The sequence below is a fragment of the Ostrinia nubilalis genome, chromosome 13 (genome assembly GCF_963855985.1).
Source record: "Ostrinia nubilalis chromosome 13, ilOstNubi1.1, whole genome shotgun sequence".
Taxonomy (NCBI): domain Eukaryota; kingdom Metazoa; phylum Arthropoda; class Insecta; order Lepidoptera; family Crambidae; genus Ostrinia; species Ostrinia nubilalis.
In genome coordinates this window covers 10594992-10620168 of record NC_087100.1, presented here as the reverse complement: position 1 = coordinate 10620168, position 25177 = coordinate 10594992, and the positions used below count along the sequence as shown (strand labels likewise).

General features: G+C 35.6%; 1 protein-coding gene across 4 annotated transcripts in view; it reads right to left on the bottom strand.

Moving 5' to 3' along the window:
- LOC135077654 (rab11 family-interacting protein 4) overlaps positions 1-25177 on the bottom strand; it is a 92952-nt gene that overhangs the window by 45385 nt on the left and 22390 nt on the right. For 2 of the 4 annotated variants that reach the window (XM_063972214.1, XM_063972216.1), the window contains exons 1-5: positions 12953-13103; positions 11691-11785; positions 9356-9477; positions 6566-6649; positions 6118-6162 (exon numbers count right to left, since the gene is read on the bottom strand). In XM_063972214.1, coding sequence (XP_063828284.1) covers positions 6118-6162; positions 6566-6649; positions 9356-9477; positions 11691-11785; positions 12953-13100 — 494 coding nt within the window. In that variant the 5' untranslated portion in view covers positions 13101-13103. Of the gene's footprint in view, positions 1-6117; positions 6163-6565; positions 6650-9355; positions 9478-11690; positions 11786-12952; positions 13104-19927; positions 19985-25177 lie in introns of those variants that run through there. The other 2 variants (XM_063972217.1, XM_063972215.1) reach the window with 2 other exon arrangements.

The following is a 25177-nucleotide window of genomic DNA, read 5'->3' as shown; positions in this document are numbered from 1 at the left end:
ATTAGCGTCCAGGAAAAGGCCTAAGTACTAAAAAAAATCTTTGTGTTCGATACGTCATGTAAATAACGTTTTACATGATATAAAACATGCATTGTTTTGTATATTTTAATATCTTAGACCCAGTTAGACCAGACCGCGATCACTTCTGACGCAAAGTGGAAATTGCATTGTAGTAAATTCGCATCCACCTTATTTTAAGTGTCATTTAATAAAGTACAATCACCGATATCATTATCCGTATTGTATGGTTCATGGTTAAGGCTTATAGACTGCGGTAAATCCCAAACTAGACCTAAATATATTAAAAACTTACCTTGAAACGCGCACCTGCTCATGTGGGATTTATTTTTGGCAAAAACGGTAGCATGCTATAAGATTTTTTTAATGTGGGTTTACGTGTCATACATTCAGGGAATCATAGCAATAGCTTTCGTTCTAGAGTGATCCGTTATTTGGACGTGAACTGGACGGTGGACGCGAAAGTGCGTGTCGACCTTACGCAAAAATGTATCCAGCTAATTTTAATTATTTTAAGCTTAATAGCAAGCTTAAAATAATTAAAATTAATTGTGCTTGTTATGAAGCATGGCTTTTGTTCTTTTATTTGTCTTTTTTTAAATTTTAAGTAAACGTATAATTACCTGATCAAAAGCGATCATAATCTGCGATAATATTTGATTTTTCTAATAAATTTGCTACTATTTCATTGCAAATGTGATAAAAATATGTTCTATTTTTATGTTTTGTTTTTTTACTTAAACTTCATTCAAAATAATTAACTTAAATCCAATTTTTACACCTTAAATATTTGTTTTTCTTTGGTGAATAACTTGATAAGTCGTCGGTACACAACTTGACAAGTCTTTCACAATCTCAAGCGATTCATCTCTCAAGCGATTCACATCTTTTGCAAAAAGATCTTGATAGGTTGTCTCAGTGGTGTAGTTTAAATAAATTGTATCTAAACACGGAGAAATGTAAATTTATTCGTTTCACGAGAAGTAGGGAAAGTCCATCGCCGGTATACAGTGTCAACGGGCAAATTTTGCAGGAAGTGGAGTCGATTCGCGACCTGGGGGTCATTATGGATAAGAACCTGCGCTTTCACAAGCATATCGATCATGTCGTCACAAGAGGGTTTAGGATGCTTGGTTTTGTATTGCGAAACGCAAAGGAATTTAAAAAGTCTTCCTCTAAAATACTGCTGTACGTGACTCTTGTTCGTTCAGGTCTTGAGTACTGTAGTCAGGTTTGGTCTCCTCACTATGATGTTCATGTGGAGCGAATTGAGCGCATCCAGAAGCGGTTCATGTGGCATCTCTCATATCAGACCGGGAAGGCCAGGAGTCTTCCGAAGTATGGGGAACGTTTGGCTCATTTCGGACTGCACAGCTTGCAGGATCGCAGACAACTCTTGGATCAGATACTTCTGCACAAGATCATAAACGGCGTGGTGGACTGTCCAAAGTTGTTGGAATCCATCAACCTAAATGCCCCTTTCAAGTTACCTCGACGCGCAAGATACGTACCCTTTTTAGTGCAGGGTTCCAAAAGCAACCTGGGTCACCATGCCACCATGAATAGGCTTCAGAGGCAATATAATAGGTGCAGTAAGGAGGGAGATATAGATATCTTTTCTGACTCGCTGGGGAAATTTAAGAAAAAAATACAACTCTCATTTGCACATGTGTCCGTTTAGCCAAGATCTGCCAGTTAAATTTGAGGTTTAAAATTGTTCAGAATGGAAATAAATTAAATTAAATTGAATATTGTGTCAAAATCAGCTGTACGTTTAAGTTTAATATTCTGTCAAAGTCCACTTTTGCATGCCGTGGCAGCCTGTAATTAAGATAGCACCTAGTCCTAAGACAAAATTATGTATGTAAACCCCTTTGCTTGAATTTGTGTCTGTCTTGTTGGTTGTCCTAATTAAATAAATAAATAAATAAATAAATAAGTCTTTTTTTTAATAGATTAAGAAGATAATTTAATCAAATTCTTACACCAATCGAAATATATGCATCAAATTAGCTTATTTCAATCATAAAAATATCAATTATCATTAATTCCGATTTACCAGGGAACTCTAAACTTTAAAATCGCTCCCCTGAAAAGTACGCAAAAATGACATGTCAAGTTATTCCCGCGCGGTACGGAAATAATGGTCTACAAGATGTTAAACCATCAACATTGCAGATGGCTCGGATGCATTGCTTTTGTGCTATAAGTGCCCGGTTGACATGACACGAGTTTCCCCAAAGAATTATGCCATACCTTAATAAAGAACATACATATCCGTGGTATGCTTGGATTGCAATATTCCTTTCACTAACACTTCCAAGGCGCCATAGTGCATATGCAAAAGAGTTTATTTTATTGCAGAGTTTATTTATATGTTCTAGCCAAGACAATTCATCATCAATTTTGATACCCAGGAATAAGGCATCCCTCGACTCTTTAATGGTATTCGAACCAGAAACAACATGTAAAGATTGTTTGTTACCATTTTTGTTAATAAATTGTATAAATGTCGTTTTTTCTAAATTTACTCTGAGATTATTATTACCTAGCCACTTTATAATGTTATGGATTATTTTATTTATGTCGTCATTATATGTTTTAGTATTGTTGCATGGAATAATAACAGATACATCGTCAGCAAAAAGTATACAATCGTGTAAAGTCACGTCGGGGAGATCATTTATGTAGAGTAAAAAGAGTAAGGGGCCCAAAATGCTTCCCTGCGGTACTCCAACATTGTTCAAATTTATAGATGATCTAAACTTATTTAATTCTAAATTTTTATCCATCTTTGTTATTTCTACGTATTGCGTTCTATTATTTAGATAACTCTTAATCCACTCATTTGTGATTCCTCTTAACCCAGTTGTTACGGATATCCCTTTTTTCTTACGATTCCTGTGATTTTGCATATTTCGGCTATTTAATGCATCAAGGCAACAGGAAAAATACAAAAAAAAATATTGGTCTTACGGAAACGCCGGAAAATGGTGTTTGATATACGGAACGCTAGTAATATGTACGGCCACTTGTATGAACTTAGAGATAATACCTACTTTTTGCGACTTGCGTAAGTTATTAAAGTATTTGCATAAAATATGGAATATTCATTAATAAAATAATATTCAGAGTTAAATTGATTATTTTTCAAATTTAATTCCAGCAGTGTGAACTGTATAATTATGCCCAAAACATTTTCTGGGATAAAGGCTAATTTTATATTTCTTGCAAAAAACATTGTATTTGTATCAAAGCGTGAGTTTCATAAAAAAATGTGTATTATATGACTAAATTTGAGATGTGAAAATACTTCTCCTCTGTTTATGTGGCGGAGAAAATCTCTTGGTTTTGACAGTTGGCGCAATTTTCAATGCATTTGAAGCAACTGTAACCACACTAAATCATCTCATTTACAAACAATAATTTCTTCATATCTTCAAACATGACTGACCCTGTCTAGGGCATAATTGGCAATCTAAGCTAACGGGATGCAGTCTTCTTCATCATCACTGGATGAAGAATTCTCTAGTGATTTCTATGTGGGCTCTCATTTGTAATCCAGGCAAATTTATTGGTACTTTATTTTCATCACCAGAGTTCTCTTTGGTTAAGTCACCATTACAATTTTCCGGATTTTCCGGCGGGAAAATTGTGATTGAGTTAGGGATACACTCATCTTCATTTTTCTCCAATTCTTCAATGATTTCATTTAAAGGAAAAGGCCTCGAAGGCATGCGCTAAAACAACAAAATACCGCAGCTCATATTACTAGCGTTCCTTATACGGATCACTAAGTTTAACGTTGAATTAGTAACAGTTACTATAAAAATGTTTATAATTATGTTATCGATTTACAAAAAGTGGGCTACAAACTTTCATATTTCGTCAAGAAATACTTTAGAATAAATACTTATCATGTTTGTATTCACCTTGAAAAAGTCATCGTAAAATTTACGAAAACAACAAAACGCTTACGATTGAAATGTGACACCCAATGTAGAACAAAACACTTCTGATGGACAAAGGGACCCCATATGAATCGTTTAACATAAACAATGTTATCAGAAACCCCCCTTATTGTTTATAATAATTTAATTTTTATGTTGATCCGTATATCAAACGCTAGTAACAAGTGGGTTAACCCTAGTGCGTTACATTTGTTAAGAAGAATATTGTGAGACACAAAATCAAATGCCTTGCTCATGTCGAAAAATACCGTTGTAACTGGTGTACGCTTATCTAGATAAGACGATACTTTGTTTATTAATGTAAAGGTAGCTAAAGATGTCGATTTATCTTTCTGGAAGCCATATTGTTCCGGTTTTATTAATTTATATTTGTTCAAAAAATTTGTTATACGGACGTGCATAGCTCTTTCGAATATTTTTGAGATTGTAGGCAGAAGAGATATAGGCCTATAGTTCTCAACTGCAAATTTGCTTCCTTTCTTATAAAGTGGTTTAACGATAGACATTTTAAGGATTTCTGGAAAAATACCAGTGGAAAAGGATAGATTTACTAGGTAGGCCAATACCGATGATAATTCTATTGCACATATTTTCAAAACATTTGTTTGTATTTCATCGAATCCAGTAGAATTCGTGGAATTTAGTGAAGCAATAATTTTTTGAACTTCCTTTTCGTCAATCGGGTACAAAAAAATGCTGTCCTTAGAATACTTTAAACATTTATAGCTATCAGATTCATCATTTGTCTTCGAGTTCGATTTAGTCAAATTAATATAATAATCATTAAATGCATTTGCAATGTCAACAGGTTTGTCAATATTTTCATTATTTATAACTAGTTTGTCAATGTTTGTATTAGAAAGTACATTCTGAGATTCGCCTTTGATTACATTCCATGTTGCCCTGCATAGGTTTTTCGATTTCTGCATATACCTAGTATTAGTAATTTTCTGAGCCTGATTTAAAGTACGGTTAACCACATAAGGTACATGAACATGACACGTAAAATATTGCTTCTGCTTTTAAATAGATAATGGCATGTCTAGACTAGTGGCATGTAGAGGCTGTTTCGACATACAATTTGTCAAAAACTGAAAACCGAGGCAATTCGAGGAGTATGCAATTTTTGGGAATTTTCACGATATAAAGTATATTGACGGAAAAACTACTGAAAGGATTGTCATTATAATTTTCAGGCCTTCACCCAAGTCTTCTACTAGCACTTAGTTCAACAAACTGACATTAAAATATGTATTACAAGGCCCTAGCAAAATATAAATACATAATTAATATCACTTCTCAGCACTGCTAAACAAAGTCTGCCATGACTCATTGACAATCTGGAAATAGTGGCAGGGCATTGTTTCTGTCTTGCAATACTATGCCTTACCGCCATTTTTTATTTGCACTTGATTAAAATTAGATAGTCTTAATGACACTTATAAAGAAGGTCGAAAGTCCTTTGCAGTTTCAGAATTAATGGCGACTCTATGTGGTCACTACGAAATCGCTTCTCGTCCATAGGATCGCGATTGACAGCGAGTTTTGTCCAATCCTATCTATTTGTGTCCAAGATTAATTTCCTAACATAGCTCTAAGAGAGCAAAATAAAGACTGAACATAACTGTTGTTGAGTTGCAATTAGTGCAGTAATAAGTTTAGCAACGATTTCCTTTTGTTTTATCTAATTCATGACATCCACAAAAAATAAGACTACTCAAGCAACACAACACTTAAATTATATCAATTGATCATTACTCATACAGACACTTACAAGAACGATGTATTTTTATAGCGGACATGTAGAGTGATATTTTCAGGAAAGAATTTCCACAAATAATATTTTTAGAATTCCGCCATATTCTTTCATGAAAACAATTATTCTAGCAGCCGCACCGGCCACATTATAATATATTAGGTTCAATAACTTATTCTAATTATTTAATCATAATAGAGCAGTTCTACGAATATTACAGTAAGTATGTCTTTCTTACCCATAAAAATGTTGTAACTGATTTTGTCAATACAATAAGTGCTTAATGGTATGAAAGTAAGCAAATAGTTAAGTACCAAAGGTGAGCAGTTTTATGAGTAACAAAAGTAAAAATAAACAAAAAGAAAAGCTTACTGTCTCATGGAGCCCCATCGCCGATGTGGCAGGTTCTCTTGATGGCTACAGACAACAAAACAAACGTGAGAAGCAACGCCAGTGCACAAAAAAACTTATAGCACGAATATTAAATTTTTGAGTTGGCACTATTTTACGACCGAGTACAAGTACTTAAGTAAAATGGAGATAGAAAAAAAAAACCTTTTTTTTTGCAAAATATTCATGCTATAAGTAGGAAAGTAAAATGAACATAAAATAAAAAGGAAAAAGCTCGCAAACAAAATTATAGAAAGCAAAATACATGTAAACAAAATTGAGCAGAAAAGGTATTATCATTGGTACACCCACTGATACTTGAGGAAACCTTTCTTTTACTTGTTTTTACCTTTCTCGATATAAATTAGAAAATTGTGTACATACAGGCAGCTGTAATTTGATAGGTAAGTAAATAATTTTATTTAATTACCTAGGTGGTGTCCGCCTTAAACTAGTCCGTGTCCAGGAATGTCTGTTCAGGTTACTGCCTGGACTTCTGGTGCCATTTTCTAATCTGTGAACAAAATAAAACAATGAAGATTTTAAAATTAAGTAAAATAGCATTATGTCCAATAAGCTCCCACCAAGATACGCCACAAAGATTTTTTCATCCAGTCTCTTTCAGCTGTCCTCTTGATATTATCATCTGTCCATTGAGTGAGCATCCACACAGCCTTTGCTGAGAAATGGACTTAATTTCGAAGGTTCAACTTTTAAAAAGTGCCCTGCATTCTTTAAAAGTAAATCAGTGGACGTAGCAGGTTGGAAATCTACCAGCACTTGTTTTGTTCTAAGTACAAGATTATTATTCTGTGGTTCAACCATTTGTTTAAAAAAGCTGTTTTTTATTAAACGTAACTTGACTGCATTATATTTAGCCTATTTCAAATATTTTTACGTCATCATAAACCAATATATTTATGTGCCTATTAGAATAAGATTTCTTACCGAATTTTGAGAAATGCCATAATTTTAATTTGCTCATTAATTTACTAAATATTAGTTATAATTTAACACGGAATCACGTTTTAACGGGGAAGTGTGTGACATGTAGCAACTTGGCTTGATGCCAGGAGAAGCGGCGCAGGAGTGCAATAGTAATAAAAATATGTGAGACGATACATCTTGTATGCTTTTAGTAAAATGATAGCTTACCATCCGTCAAATAAGACGCGTAAAATATTGCAGCGAAATGAAAGCTGACTTATTAAATAAATTATCTTCTTGCCTGAAATGACTTTCTGTGATAAACTGATGTGTGTCCCGCGAACAAAATTGTTATCGTAAAACCCTGATAAAACTTAAAAACTAAATTATCCTTAACAACAATAACAATGAATTAAACAATAATGTTTATTTTCTTTTTAACACTTTCAATTTTTGTTTTGTGATCAAAGGCCCTGCCAGTGTTTGACTGATGTGTTGAGTTAGGGCATATAAAGTTAGAAGCTTGGCTCTACATGAGATGTGATAACTTTTTCACAAAGCAAGTCGTACGGTTCGTCTTCTTCTTCTTGTCGTGTCGACAACAAACACAGCGTTGTCAGTAGCCTTCATTAAATCTTCCTGCGTGCAGTTGTACGGTTCGTCTTGGCAACATTTGATGAAAATCACGTAAGAAACAATCATACAGGGCTATACCTACTTTTGCTTTTCTTAGAAATAACGAGATCTAATAGGTATCACGTTGTAGAATAGGTAGTAAGAGATCATAAAGATCTTTTTGCATCCATTAGCAACTACGAGTATAATGATACGCATGAAACTGAATCAGATGCCGAGCTTTTTATGGGATCATTGCCTGCCTTAATGTAGCTTTGTAAACCGTATGCCATTACGAGCTACAATTACATCATTCTGAGCTTTAATTATATGTAATCAAAGCTGTTTTTACTGTTAGCCGGGGTTGATCTTAAAAACAATATTTATAGTTACGTCGAGGTAAACATTTTGTTTCTTTAAAACTTTTATGTTAACAATGAATAGGTAATTGGATTCAGAAAATTCCGTAAAAGCAGAGTAAACATTATACACCCATTATACAGCGATGCATGTCTTATTACCCCAACTGTGGGCAGTATAACTCAGGAGGCGTATAGAGGCCTAGACAGGCTGCTTACTTTTTGGGGGGATCTGGGGTGGTTGGAGTAGGAAGATAAACCACAAATCGCGCACAATGGCCCAATCATGAGACTAAGTGCCGTATTCGATTGCCCTGCAAAACTAACTAACCCCAACTGTGGGGAGTTTTAGGCCAGTAGTGGACCAATATGTAAGTAATGGGTATCTACATACCTCCTGGTGTTAAAAGGAAGAAGGTTTCATGAAAGCTTTAAGTACTCAGTAAATTTTGATTTCGGGTTCGATTCCTAGGTGCGGCACGATGTTAGGTGTATTGACTTAACTTTTGTGTACAAGTATCTATCTGATCTCAGTTTGGCTGAGACATTGCATTGCTTGACACCAGATTGTTCGAAAGCGGTAGGTGTTTACTAAAAGTAAAAAATTAAAACAATCTTGTTCCGATTCCCCAGTTTTCTTCAAATCGTTTCGTGCCGCGTTTACGATCATGAAATCTTCTAAAATCACTTTCACATAATATTATTACTCAGAATAACAATGACGATCTTATTTTAACTAGAAACTTTGATGGCTCTCCTAAAGCTATCAAATAAAGACGAATTGGGACTACCTAATATTTTTTTTTTCGCAGAATAAGGCAGGTATAAAATTATAACTTAAAAACAGTTTTCGAATCTTTGAATTTTTGCACGAAATCTGCGGAATGAAAAGTGCGATAATGATTTTTAAACATAATTGAATAATACTCTTACTACTATTTGTGCCAATCATGACTTTTGATATTCTTGTTTAAAAAAAATTTTACTCCCATAGCTACATAGGTACGAGTACTTACTTACTTTTCTATTGACTTTTAAAGTTTTTTTTTAACCAGTGCAATTGGACCGTACATTTCCGGTCTATATATTCCACTTTAATCACCTGGATTTGATCACCCAGGTGATCAAAGTGGACTCCAAGCCACACATTGGTGTCCTATGATCACCCATAGATCAGATCACTTAGGTGATCAAAATGGACTTCTTACCAAAGTGTCAAGATTCACTTTGTTCGCCTTGGTGATCTAATCCAGGTTATCATAGTGGAATAGACCACATTTCCAACCCATTATAATGATAGTAATATCAGCAATACTGACGTGTTAACAGGTGCGTCCGCGTCGCCTTCTCCATAGCACTCGAAGTTCTCCGCATCAGATATGGAGTTGCCGGGGCTGGAGTCAGCCGTGGGGTCTGCAACGCCAGCTGCTTCGGCGCCGTTCTGGAATGTACGAGAGAAGGAGCATTTAGAAAGGTTTAATACTTTACAAGTCCAGTGTACCCTAAAGGTACCCGTTATTTTAGCAGTCGCGTGTACCCTAAGACAAGATGGTCAGACACGGTGAGGAAGACGGTGGGCGGGAGCTTGCATCATGCGGTCCACACAGCTTATGACCGCAGTCTGTGGAGGAACACTATCTGTGGTCGCGATCCTCATCAGTGAGGGACCGAGGAAGAGGAAGAAGAAGAAGTGTACCGTAAATGTATTTTTACTGAATGTATCAGTTGCTTTTGGAAGATGTGGTGTCTTTATACAGGGTCTCCTTTATGATCTCTAGTATAACCCATTTCAAGGAATAGGTCGACTTTGCCTGTCACCCTGTATACTGGACTTGTTTCATCTTTGACAGATCTGAGGCTAGCACTGCTGCAGCTGTTGCATTAGCGTTATCTTATAAGCCCGCAACAAAGTGATCTCTAGTTAAAAGAGGATCTAATTCTACATGCTTGACCCGTTTAGGGTCCACTCTTTGCCTTTGGAAGGTTTACGTTGAATATCGCCTTTACAAGGAATTAGTCAAGCAGCTGATGGACTAAGCTAGAAGGACCAATGCATACATGTATGCATGCATGATAGAAGAAGGCGAAGAAGATCGGCAAGACTTGGACCGAGATCAAACGCGAAGCTCAAGATCGAACGCGTTGGAGGACTGTTGGAGGACTGTTGTCGACGCCCTCTGCCCCATAAAGAGGACATAGGACCTTAAGTAAGTAAGTATTGGAGCTATTTGGAGAATATTATGAATATTAGCTCGTATTCCATTTTTAATAAAAAACCTCTACTAAATACAATTACTCAAATAAGTTCTTTTTATTTATCACTTTCTTCATCAAGAAGTTCTCTACAAAAAACTATGGCTCATTGAAGAACTAATAATAATTATGATCTACTGCAAATGGCTGAGCTAATGAGCTGTTACGTACGATAACAAGCTATTATTTTTTGTTGACGAGCTCATCGATGGTCAGAGCCAAGCTATAAAGATGATGGATGATGATGATATGATGCTTAGATGGGTTTTGCTCAACCGAATCAAACAAACTTAAAAATGATGAATTGAAAAACTTATTTTTTAATAAAAAGCCTCAGATAGATAAAAAACGCTGCTTCACCACTATTATCAATCAACCATTACCAATAATATTTAGGAAAGTATGGTACATCATGTAACGGGAATATTTCCACCTCTCGTTTCCACCGCTGCAACTTCTGTGTAGTCAGGATCTATCACAGCTTGAGCGCCAATAAAAACTCAACCAGTGAAGGACAATTGTCCTGGGGGAAAGTTAATCTGTCATAGGACCCGCAACAAGATTATTTAGAAGAACATAGGAGAAGTTCGAAGTTAAGGTTCGACTTCCAGTGCAAAGCGGATAAGAGGTGGTAATAAGACAAAGTTAAGTAAACCTTTAAAAAATTGATTATTTAGTGAAAATGATTCTTTTTAGATGTGAAATGAAAAGGTTCCAGAGACAAATAGGCAGAAAACTTAATAAAGCCCGAGCAAATGGAGGTATTATTGTCTTAACCTTGACACAGCGATCGATACTGGTTAGAATCGATGGACAGCAATTATCTCTAAAAATAGAGACTGAATGACAATCGTGGTCGCGGATAAAGGGAATGTAAATAAATCATTAGTTGTAATAGGTCAAGTGTTCATAAAATTGACCATTATGTAAACATACACGAGTTTTTGTGTGACATAATTGTTCTGGCATCGTTATTATAATACTCGTACCTAGTTGCTGGGAACTACTAGAGCTAGAGCTAAAAAGGACTGAATTTACTGTAAAATGGCCACATCATTCAAATAATGTAACATGTTACATAATTTATTTTAACAAACCGGTGAATAAATGAGTGTGTACCTATATTGTATGTCATAATGAATTTTTTTCTTTTTATTTCTGTCTTACCATACTATGTCATATTGTCCTGAGGGTACTATTTTATCCTACTTTTGGTACTTTCTGTTTGTAATGAGTGTTTCTGTTATGCAAATAAACGTTTTATCTATCTATCTATCTATCTAAATAGTCGCCAGGAGTTGCAAGAATTGGAAGTAGGAAGAAAGATTGGAAGATTTTGTTCAGTCAGTGCTCTAATATTTGGCAGTTTTACTATTAAAAATGTTTTTTTGGTATAGGTACCTGTAGTTTCCTTGGCAAGTTCCCTGGGGATGAGCGAGGCGACTTCGTCCTTTGGAACACGCTGGGCGCCATCATGGCCGCCGGCGCCTTCAGTTCTGGAAATAAGAAAACATAGGATTATATTTATTAATAATATACTCACATTAATCCCATTATTATTAACGGTAATAAGACACTGTTGCATCTAATTTGAGTAGGGTCAACAATTTATTAGACAAAAAATTTACATACATTGGCTTATAGCTTGCTATATCATGGTTTAAATTTTAAAGGGGTAGTAAATGGCGTACTCATCTTAACTGTAGTTGAATCAATAGAATAACCTACTTTTGAAAATGTTATTCGGCATGATCTTCATTTACAAGAAAATGTACTTTCAGTTTAAGCAAAAAATAAATCCTCTGCAAATAACGCGTTCTTCTGATAAGATCATTTTTAGTTAAGATAACGATAAAAATGTAGAGCACATTGTGCACGTTTTATTTTAGTGACTTATATTGCACTTTGCGAATTTAGTTGCAAGACGTATTCAATAGAAATCGAAAGAAATAATATACATAGATAAACACATTGGTTCACTGAATGTACTAACGCTATGTTTTTTCTTTATTTGTCTCACTGACCAGGTCTACATCGACTCTACAATCTATTATCCCTGATCGACCTAGACACTATGCTAAGTTTTGTTGCCTATTACTATCCATCCCATTCTGTTTCATCAGCATCAGCTGGTAGTAGCATAGTAGCAGCCGCCCCACACTTTGTAGCACATTGGTCACCAAGTCTAGCATCTATTGGTCTTGATTAATGTAAGATCGGGTGCTACATTAGCATTATGGCTTATTCCACTATTCCCCGTTGACAATCTCCGTCAACGGGGAATAGTGAACTTTTAGTTCACTAATCCCCGTTAACGACAATTGAAGCTTATAAAACTTATAATGGGGAATAATGAAGTAAAAAGTTCATTAATCCCCATTACGTTAAAAATAAAATCCTAATATAACGGGGATTAATGAACTTGTTAGTTCATTATTCCCCATTATAAGCTCCAATTGGCGATTGTCAATGGGGAATAGTGGAATAAGCCAGCATTATTTGCCTATCATATATCGCCTCGTGCAGTTGCCGAAAATACCGCAGCAGCAGCCGCCCCAGCAACACTATGCCTTGCGACATCAAGATTAGAATCTATTGATCCTTCATCTTTAGAGGCTTTGCTACACTTTGTTACTTTTCTCATTGCCTAATTATTTGCCTACCATATATCGCTTCGTGCAGTAGCCGAAAATACCACAGCAGCAGCCGCCCCAGCAACACCAGGCCTTCCCACCACGCTTGCAGTAGTCGCGCGAGCTCGACCACGTCGCGAGTCACCACGACCACCGCCTCCGTCATCGACACTAGCATCTACGAGTATATCGTCCACTACATCACTTGAAAGTTTTGGATCTTCAATTGTTTTGTTATTGTTTCCATATCGATCACGTCTTTGTCACTTGAAAGTTTTTGACTGTCACTTGTTTCATAATTGTTTCATTCTGTTCATTCTCGGACTGAACGGATTGACCGAAGACCTATTTAATTGAAGTCAGTAGATGCAATCTGCTAAGAACCACTCGCTGTGGATTTTTTGTTTCTTTGATTTGATGATGTAGTCATGAATTTGTTACCTATCACCTACTCCTATGTCCAATCTGCACACACATGAAAATTAATTACTACAATATTGTGAAACCGTAAAGTTTTCTAGTTAGCTAGAGTCGCAAAAATATCATCCACCTACACAATATTACACTTGAGCGTTAGTTTGGTGACAAGTTCCAAATAAGTAGGTATTACTATTCAAGTGCTTGATTGATAACTTATATGGTATCTTGGAAGACCTTCGGAAACTCGACGACCTCCATGCTTTTGCATCACCAAGCACATCTGGCCTCGCCCTTATCAAAATACTTATGCATCACATTTGCATTTATATTTATAGTCTGCACTCTAGCCAATTGACGCTTTTTATTTTGGAAAGCGGACTTTACTTTTAGCATTTTTTTTATGTTGTGGTTATCGTCAATTAAGTGTAATAGCGATTGCTAACTTTCTACAAGTAAGTGTGGATTTGCTAATCAATCTTTTAGTTTGTTCACTTTGAGTTTCGCTGTACATTTCTGAGCGATCTAAGATTGTTATTTAGAGCGTGACGTCTGCAGCGGCGATGTATTGCGATCATTCGCGGCTGGGATGAATGATGTCGCTTATTATGTCGTCATTATGGATTGAAATCCATAAGAGACTAATTGAAGGCGACAACGGCCTATCACGTGACTAGCGGTAATACATCGCTAATGTAATTGCAGACGAAGTGATGATGGTTGATCATTGATCTCGTACATGAGATTAATTGTTTTAAGAATTGAAATCTCTCGCTTGTGCCACAAGAAGATTATGCTAAGAATTCAGCTCATTGAAAGTCATTGAATTTCCATTCCATTTCTAAAATCAAGTAAGTCTTACTACCGAAAATGTCGAGAAAGTTCGTCAAATATAACGACTCTTTGGACTTCATTTAGTAAATGTAATTATAACTACAAGTCTTCGGATATACCTAAGGAACTAGGAAAGGGAACTAGTTCATGCGATATAACATGAAAGTCAGCAAATGCACCTCGCCTCGCACGGCTATGACAAGAATGCGGGGATAGCGGTACAGCTGGCCGATTGCCCGCCGATTGAGAGACCCACCGTTTTGAATTAACTTTAATAGCTCCCAGCATTAACTCTGTTTTACACGAGAAACGCGGTTATGATTGTAAAAAGTCTCGTTAAGTTAACCAGCAGAATATCCAGGTAAATGATCGCATAATTTTATTTTATTTTCATTGGCAAAAGAAATTTATGTCGTTAGCGTGTTTAGAATTGCAGTGCTTCACCTAATTTTTCTTTCGCTTCAGGTAAGTGGGTAAGTTTATCGTTTTCTATTTCATTAAATAAAGAGAGTTAAATAATGTTAAGCTATCTGAAGTGCATAAGCAGTTTATTAAATTAATTTCATCTTGATACTCGCACTTAGATGGAGATAAAATAATTTTAAATATCTGTTTACTATTCGAGAACCGAGCGAAAGTCCACGCTCTCTGCACAAGCATTTGATTTGGTTTGGCGCTATCGTCGCATGTTGACACCGATATTACCCGTTTGACACATTAATCGAGATCTGACAAATCGATTTTCAGTGTGTAGAAGAAGATGGATGGGATCGAGAGTTTACAAATCGATTACATTTGAATCAGAGCCTTTTCGATCAGTAATTCCATTAGTTTGATAGTCTCACATTTCGTATTTCCATCTGAGAAATTATGGGTTCTCCAAACAAAATCTAACCCTTTTCACTCCTTAAATTCCTTTTAGCGCCAAAAGGTAAGTAACCTATGTCTCTTTTCTGGCAAGTCCAATTTACATAATTTATACCAATTTTAACTAAAAGTTTAGGGTTTTGTTGAGGCGTGAAAACGCATTATACAACAGTGGAATTTTATTAGTTTCGCCATTATAATATCGAAAATATCTAAATAACAGATGTTGACCAGAATGGTTTTTAGAGTTAGCGACAGTTTCAATTGTTTAACCACTATGTAACGCTGTGCCTGTTTTGAGTAACAGTTTAAACAGCAATTTAGTTAAACTAGGTAAAACCGTTTCCTTATCAAAGACGACGTAACTCGCATTTTAAGAGCAATTTCCTTGTGATCCGGTTGACATAGTTACCACAATATTTATAAAGCGACAGCACGTCAAATTATGCTTTATTGTTGCAAAATAGCACATAACTATAGCTAACATAAGGTGCTCCAGAGACAAGCTTGATGTTCTTTAGTTCGTATTTGTATGAAGTCTGAAAACAGTTAAACTTATTCTTGCGTAAGTTCATGTTTGAATCTTAGATAACCTTCTAACTTTGGTTTTTCTCATGCGAAATTTCACTTAAAAAGTTAGAGACAAGTGCACTCAAGTTAAGGAATGGATTAAAAAAAATAAAAAGTGGTATAAAATGACGACGTAGTGAAGGCCAATGACCTCATGTCACAATGAACGTAACAGAAACAAAACAATTGCATGCACAATAATAATAAAATAACTGAAAAATATGTAATCGGAAGGACGTTGCTCACTTTATTTTAAAGTAGATTCGAACAAAGTACAATAACTAGTTACTAGACTAATAACTATAGTAATTTAGTTCCAGTTAACTTGTAACTGTTAGTAAACACAATTTTTTCAGCACGCAACTGAAATGAAATAACCGACATGTGTTTCCTTAGGTTTACGTAAACTGGACGACCTTCGATTTCTTAACGCAATATTTATAAGTTGTAATTTAATTGAACTACTCGTTATTCATAGATAAAATTCTTATAGTATTATTTTTTACTGATATAATTTTCGTGAAAAAAATTGCTGAAAACAAAAATAGGAACTTTTTAACTACATTTTCTCTTATTCGGAGCCTAACCTAACGCAACATTAGCTAGGTGTTTTTTTATCAAGAATTATTAAGGTTTTGTCACACCGCAAAGTTTTCTAGCAATACTCGTGTCATCGTTACATACTTTTAGTTTACGTCAAAACAAGGATCATCGTCTTTTTAACCTTTTAAAAACAAACAAGGCAACAGTATTTATTTATACCGCTATGCTACATCACCACATCGGCATTCGTCGCTGCTAAAACTATGCATTTGTAAACTTTCTCAAATTCTTGCATCTTCATTTGTTTAGCATTAACAACATGTCACTTTTGTACACATTTTTTTTTATTTCAGTCATCGAAAAAGTTCTTATTTAAAATTTGAAACTTTTTTACGATTTGGGTTTTTTTTGGACGTACGAATTTCAAATTTATTTTCTTTTTTTGAATAGAGAATTCCCGAATCGGACCCAGGACCGGCGAGGTCCGACAACCGGCGAAGACTGCGCCGGCGCAGCTCAACCGGTACACATTATGCAAGTAATCGAAGTAACATTACGTTTTTATCGGTTTATTGATAAAAAATAACTCATTCGTCAGTCAATGAAGTCTATGAAATTGACGTTATTAAGACATTCCCATGATTGCTCGTGCAGCTAATGCAGTGATTTATATGACTTCGAAGTGTGATATTATGTATTATCTGATATTGTGAAATTAAATAGACCTCGGAGAAACTACACACAACACAAAGTAATTAGGTACGAGTTCGTCAAGATAATAAAATACCTAAAATTGAATGTTTATTTTTGTGAATTTAGTACCTAAAATTACACTAATGAAAGCTCACAGCTTACAGCTCTCTTTTCATAACTTGAATTTAAAAATGTGCCCTGAAAAAATATTTGTCAATCATTATTTTGCGCCATTATGCCAAAGAAAATGGTATCCAACAAAGAGGATTCAATCGAAAGTGTTGCTGAATGGCTACCATTTTCGTTGCAATATTGTGTGCATTGTGTTTTCAGGTATTAGAATAGTCGTGATTTCGATTGAATCGGGCAAAAAGCTGATTTTACTGTCATTCTGTTAGGGTTGGCAACTTTAAGAAACTCTACATTTCTACTAAATTTTACCTGGCAAGATTGTTGATCACGCGAGTATGACTATGTTAAAATAAGCAATGAAAATTCTTGGGTCTAAAGTTTGAGTAGGTGTTTAGAGATTTTGAAAATTTAAGGTATTTTTCCACTTTTCAATTTGGATTACACATAACATGTTGTGTAGGTATGTGTTGGCCTTTAATAGGTATATTATATTTTAACCGCCTCTGTGGTTTAGCGGTAAGACCACCTGCTGCAGACGCAGAGGTCCCGGGTTCGATTCCCACTGGGGACAGATTTTTCTGTTCGGTTTGGTTGGTGGTAGGGCTTGTCTAAGTCCGCCTGGCTGGCTACCACCACCATCTTACCAAAGTCTGTCTCCATAACAACAATGCTAACATCATTGTTGTGTTCCGGCAGTTAGAGGTTAGATACCAGTTCCTCCGTGGTTGAGGATTCCGGGTGAAGCTCGCTTCCACCTTCGGCCTGATCATCACTTACCATCAGGTGAGATATAGGCCAGGAGCTTCCTCGTTAAAGAAATGTGAACAAAGTATTTTCAAATAGCGTAAGTATGCATGTACTGTTGGTGTACACAAAACATCCAGCAAGAAATGAGTGTAAATAAAACACTAATTTCTTGCTGGATTGTCCATAATCAATTCTGAATTCTCCAAAAATGTAATAAAAAAAAAAATAATGATAAATACAAATATCATACCGCTGTATTTTGGCAATTAGTAACCCTATCCACGCGCACCGATATCAACTCGCGCGCATTTGACCAATACCGATACTTACGATACAATCAGTGCAACAAACTAAATAGACCGCGAACACACGAGCACATTTGCTTAACTCGGTGGCCTTGACTGTACACTTTTTAGAGTTCCATCGTCTAATGGAAATTAGAAGAGATCCCTCCTTAAGGCGTGTGTATTTTCTGGACATAAAGTTAACCAGATAAATACACTGTTTGAACTCTTCGCTCTCTCTTCTCTGGCTTCCACCTTCGGCCTGATCATCACTTACCATTAGGTGAGATACAGGCCAAGAAGAGCATCCTCGTTGTGGATAAAAAAAAACTCTTAACAGCCGCTTGTTTTTCAGCGAATTCTTAAGCATACGACTGCTGAAGTCCGCATGTATTCCTAACTTTATCACAGATTCACAGACTCAGAAATTCAGGCAAGATACCTGCTGTAGTTTGCGGACTAGTCTACGTTTAAAGTATAGAAAATGTATGTGTATCTAGGACTGAACTGAATCCAAATCTCGTCAGCAACTAGATCAGAGGTATGCGTTCAACTTTTAAACGTAGGAATTTCGTAATGTCATCTTAGTTTAATGGTTCACGAAAACGGCTGAATTGCCATTCTAATGGGTGTCATAATGTGAAATATGCGCTGTTGAATTTGCTCAACTCCTTTTGTTTAACATGAATTTTTCTCATTATTTTTTCCGGTTTTTTTATATTTTTACGTAATTTTAATTGCCGTATCACTGTCACAGTGATGCAATGTTTTTCTCCAAAAAAAGCTAAATAAGGTAACTTAGTTTGTCCATTAATAGAATTCTATTACGTTTTTTATATCTCGTAAAAGAATAAAAGTTAGCGGATCGATTGGGCAGTGGGCAGTGGCATCGAACTCGTATTGCGCAACGCCTCGCCAGCAGGGCTACTCCGAAGCTGTTTACGTAGTTTCAGATCTATCTGTTACCGTCGCTCATGCGGCATCTGAGAGGGATGACAACATTCGAAACTTCGGATAACGTTTTTCAGAATAACCCCGCAGCCTCGGTGCATTCGACACACGGCCAGCCAGCTCGGTGACGAATCGAATAATCGAGCGATTATTGTATCGATATAGTCGAACAGAATAACATTTATGACGAGTGACCAATCAGGAATGTCTAATGACAAAATGATACGTCTAAGGTTAATACGTATAGGTATTTACAGTGCTTTATGACTCTACATTTTTGCTTTAGATTTCTTTTTTCTTATGTAGTCGCCTCGCCAGTCTGTATTAAGGCAACCGTTTATTTACTCTACAGATTGCGCTGAAAGGCATGAAAATAGTTATTATATTGTAGACATTCGCTCAGAAAGGATTTTCCAGCTTAAGCCCCTTAGGGAAAATTACCATTAGGGGCAAAAATCTAGTAACTTATAAGGTACAAATTCATATGACTCTAAGCTACGATAGATTCATCGCATAATTATAATAATTAAAAAGACAGAAGTCTACAAAGTTGAAGCAACTTTGTATGGTGGGTGATAGTGTTTTACAAGAGTGACCTCCATTTCAAAATGACTCACGAATTCCGAGATATTATAAGAAATATTAGTGGTTTGTTCGTCACGTTCTTAGGATAAGAAAAAAACGAAGCGTCAAAAGAACAAGCTCTACTTTACGAGTTGGGTGTTATGGATTAAAGAATACACTCACAACATTGTAATAAGAAACAGCTTTTCATAGCTTAGTAGACCGAGTTATTTGTTAATAGAATTACCTTAATACCTCCACATTCCATAACTTTAAGCAAAAAGGTTATTCCATTAAGTTAACGACGGGAGCGATAGCGATATAACCGGACGGACGTAAGGACGTGCTTCGCATCGCAAGCTTTCTACTTTTTATGGCGAATTTAATTTAGCCGGAAGCTCACCTGAGTGACCTGCCTCTGTTGTGGATCAGCGCGGTTGTGATGTCATAGATGATTTATCTGGAAAGAGAGTTTTGAATAAGTATTGGGTTGAGAAAACAAAAAAAATCTGTCTTTTTTAAAATTGCTAGTCTTTTTTGGTTTGCAAATAGGTTATATTCCGTTAAGGCCTCCGAATTACCCAAATTACATACATGATTGCGTCAGGAGTAGAGTCAAAACAAACTTTTTCAATGGTCAACCGTCAACATAAATGGAATTGCGTTATCACGAATTGGTAGTACGATACCTAAACCAAAAGTATGCTATTGTTAACTAAACTTATCTACATGCCCATATAAAAACAACATGGCTGGGAATTATTTATCCATTTACAAACCCCACATAAACAAATCTGAAAGTTAAATGCCAAAATGTTTCAACTTGGTTTTATGTTATGATTTCAGTTTCGCCAAGTTCTAAAATATGTAGCTCTAACGACATTCGTGCTGCTAAACGTGTTTGGAACCTGTAATTTTAATCCAAATTATAAAGTTTAGCAAAGATGTTGCGAAATACAGTTTGAACTTTGACTTTGAACAATATTTCCAATTAAATAGTTAATTATGTAGAAAAAAACTTTTGATCGCAAATTAATAAAATATTGCCTTGTAAGATTGAAAACTTTGATTAGGTACTTATTAAACGGGAACAGGTTGTTTATAACATCTTTCATTACATTAAAATGAAGTTGCAATTAATGTTTACTTTCTCATTAAGTTTTAATAATTTCACATTTTATGTTATGATCGCAGTAAACAGGTAAAAGTTAATAATTTGTGTTGATGATAGTATGTAAAATATATATTAGTAACATATCATATTTATGGTCTAAGTTTAATGATCGAACATGTGTAACATACGGTAATGTGCTCTTTCGTTACTTATTTTAGACTTTATAAAGCCAGGTATCCAGCGCGTGTTTTGCCCTACACAATCAACAAAACCATATCAACATTCAGCATTTCTTGCAGGCAATTTTGTTGAATGTTGACATGATTTTGTGGATTGTGTAGAGCAAAATACGCTATAATAGACCCTGCTTTAATACTGGCACTTGTAGTGATGCGCATGTAGCAATCTCATGTTCATTGTTTGACTCTACAGTCGTGCTGATAAAATACTTTTTGTCCAGCTCAACAACAATGGCCGCCGTACCCTCATTCGAAAGGTCAGCTGGTATCCAGTGCTATTTCTGACAGGCCACGCCTGCAAGTCTGTGGACTGTGGCAAAGGAATAGCATGCTGTGATGCTATCGCTCGGAGCTTCATTAAATTATGGGCTATAAAGGTTTAATACCTTGGATACTTTTTGCCAAGCTCTTCGTTTGTTTTTAGATCGTCTGATGTTTATTTGAGATTTTTTTTAATAACTTTTTAACATGATACTGGCCACACACAATCTACGTAAATGAGGGCTATCGTTTTAGCGCTCACCAGTTAGCGCCACTGTAGAGTAAGGTCCTGTCACTTGCTAGTAGCGAAGACAGTGGCGCCAACTTGTGAGCGCTAAAGTGGTAGGAGGACTATCGCATTTGCACTCATCAAGATGGCGCCACTGTAGAGTAAGGTCCTGTCAATCGCCAGGGGTGCCAACTGTTAAGTATAAAAACGATAGCCCTCATTGTGCCATTTCAAATTGGTGTTTTTCTTCTGATTGTAACATACAATGTGTTGTGTAATAAAGGTTATTTAGTAACTATGTAAGTATTTTTTATAAATGAGTAGATTATGTTATACCAAATGCATAGGGCCATTTTATAATGACAAACTATTTACGTGTAATTAAAAATCAATCAAGAAGAAGTAAACCATAATTATAACGGTCGAAAGGCCTTTGCGTGCTATCATTAGCAAGTAGATACAGTCAACCATAAAGTTAATGTTAACAGATTGATGCTTTCTTTAAACCCTTAACATAAATAAATAAATATCTTTAGACAATTTCACACAGCGCTATCTAGCCCCAAAGTAAGCAATTAAACATAAATTATATCGACAAGGTTACTTGACCGGTACTAGAGTACTGCATGTGGGTCATGTCCATTGCTTTACTATAGTGTGTCGTTTGTACATTACAAAAGGGTTAAAAAAACTATAAATTAAAATAACCTTTTCTTTAGATACTTGTAAAACAACAGACTAGTACAAATACCCTTCAAGCCATCTACATCTATGTCCGTGCAATTTATCTGTGAAATATTAAAAAAAACTGATCCACTTTAAAATTTAAAACGCTGCTGTTGCTCTACTTTGACCAATTATTCGTGGCCGACTGTACTTTCTACAATCGTCGGTCAAGTGGGCAACTAGATGCAGTACCTTCACGCTTGGTGGAGTAATGGTGGAGCCACAGTGTAGGGCTGCCACCTCTTTAGAGACAGAAATAAATAAAAAAGAGTAGGAAATCTTATGCAGTTGTAATTGGTGCTATTTTGGAATAAAAATATTATTTAGTCTGATGTGCGTGCTGCTGTTTATACTTACTTTTTATTGTGAGAAGAAAGTTAATAAAAGACTAAAAAAGGAAATGCGGCGGTCAAAGTTGTGATGAAAGTTCGGTATTTTGAATGATCTCTTTTTTATCAAATTCAATTTTAGACGATGATGAGTAATCTGGTGCCATGCCTGATTAAAATCACATTCAAAGACAAAATAAGTAATAAAAGGTTAACTTATGCAATCACTTTTTAAACTTGAACAAGTGCTAACCGATCAAACATTACAGTTAGCTACTTTTCTATTAAGCATGATCGCGCCTATAAGAGCCATATTACATTGTTTTTTAAATTTCCTGTGACTGAAATGATGATTAATCTATTTTTATTAATTAAGAATAGTTACTGTAACAATAAATCAATCTCCTCTACAATAAATAAGATATTTCAGGGTTCCAAATACAAATGCGAAATTTTCTTACAATGCGACCTCGAATAGTAAGAAATCCGTTCCGTTCTCGTCTCGAACTCGAAAGTTTTTCGTGCTGGCCGTACAGGTGGCAACCCTAAAACAGACCCTATTGCTACCAGCCCACTCACTTCAGCGCGATCAGTCGTGGTCGTGGCTCCTCGCCTACATTTTGCAACAATTAACCACTTACTGCTTTTTGCTGGTTTCCTAGTGGTCTGCGATGTTACATAGTTTCTCGTAATGTAGTCTGATGTACCAATTGCATACATACCCATGGGTGTAAAAAATCGGGGCTATTTCGGCATTTAATAAAGCCGTTGCATGTAAAACTGCTGAAGCGAATTAAGTGGGTGAGTAGAGTAGGGCTTTCTAGATTTAAGGGTTCTAGGTTCGAAAGCTTATTAGTGAAGTTACATGTGCGGTGGCTCGCTACTGTTCGTTTTCAAAAGTTTTGATAGACATTACACTATCGTTATGTGCATGTACAGTGTACACGTACGTACTCGTATATACACACAAGTACCTAAAGCTCACTCGCCTTCGTGAGTTGCAAGAAATAATATGACTGTAAATATGTATTAACGTGATTTTATGCTTCGTAGAGTGTTATTATTATGTTATCTGTGGTAAAGTCCTACTTTTAGGCCAGTGCAGTTGAACCGACATTGCTCAATCAAGGCACCAAGTCTTGGAGCCTCATTTGATACAAGTCTCATGATATAAGTATTATTAGTACTTACTTGTAACACAAGTACATAAATAAGACGTGTGTTACAAATATTGCCGAGTCTACATTACAAGGCATTACTCAGTATGGTAGTTATGTAATGGAATCGTATTACCATGACTCATATAAAATATTATTAACTGCTTGCCTAAATACTTAAATGATTACTGACAACCTAATAATTAACGCTTATTGAATTTCGCCACACTGACCTTAATCAGTCAATCATGAAAGTGGTCATCATCAGTAATTATTACTTATTAGTTTTTATCATTATAAATCAGTATCGTGTGCTACATACTTGTACATATAAAATCATCAACAATATGTAGTATGACATCAGATCTGCTTAAACATTTTACACAATAACGCGAATATTAACGAACTACTAAGTGCTAAGTGGTCAATAAGGCTTATTTTATGAGGAATAATATTCGATTTCCCGACACAGTCAATAATATTGTAACTATTGTAGAATAGATTGTAGAATAGAGAAATAATATGTACAAAAATATATTGGTAGCAGATTTAGAAAGGGAGAATATTCGATCAGTTACGTGCTTTTGTAGCACTTAGGACTCTTATCAAAACATTATACAACAATTAATTGTCTTATCAGACGTATCGCTGACAAGGTGGTACAATTTGTTCATTGCCCGATTACCTACCTTATCAAGTTAGGAACGTTGACAACAACTTTGTTATTTCTAATAAGTTTTTATCAGTAGGTTATGAATTCGGAATGGACCTAATTTAATTAGCCCTTATTAAATGTACTTTTGCGAATCAAAATTATCTTGTTACACTAATAACATACTCTACTTTTGCTATCTACTTTAAATATTTACCGTATTAATTTATTAAGTCCACACATTACGGAAATCATTGTAAAACTGAGAATAATAAAGTTTCAATCGACAATTATACCTTTGCTTCATTTCGAAAAAATCTTACTGCTACGACTAGCAGCTGTCCTACTAATGTAATGGTCAATGATTGAAAAATAAGGTTTCCTCCTTCCACTCGTAAGTCTGACGTGAGAGGGTTGAAATGGTCAAGCTGAACCATTATCATCATTAAGTCCTGGTTCAATCAAGAAGGATATTATCTAGACTCTACCATACGCATGTTTGTAACTGTCTGTGAGTATACCCCACCATTATCACGATTTAGTCGTCGTTGAAAAAGGAAATCTAGACTCTATTTTTAGGGTTTCTAACAGTAATTAGTATGTTACCCATTATCTGAGTCTTCTGTAATTGATGTAATGTAAACACGCTACCCAATTAAAGTATCTAGAATGCGTAGCACGGTGTGATTTTTCCCATACAGCCTGTATTATGTAACCAACACTACTGAACTGACGCAGTACCTACAGCTAATTAAGATATGCGCGCACCAACCTATGTAAGGCTCTATTTACATAGTTTAGATGACGTAAGTATTTTGTACAATTTTAACATTTTTAAAGTTGATTATTTGAACGAATATAACAACGTCGTAGAGCGCCCACTACCATGGTAGAGCGGAAATATTCGCTAAGTTGTAATAATGCTTGGAAAATAACCAAGTGGGTT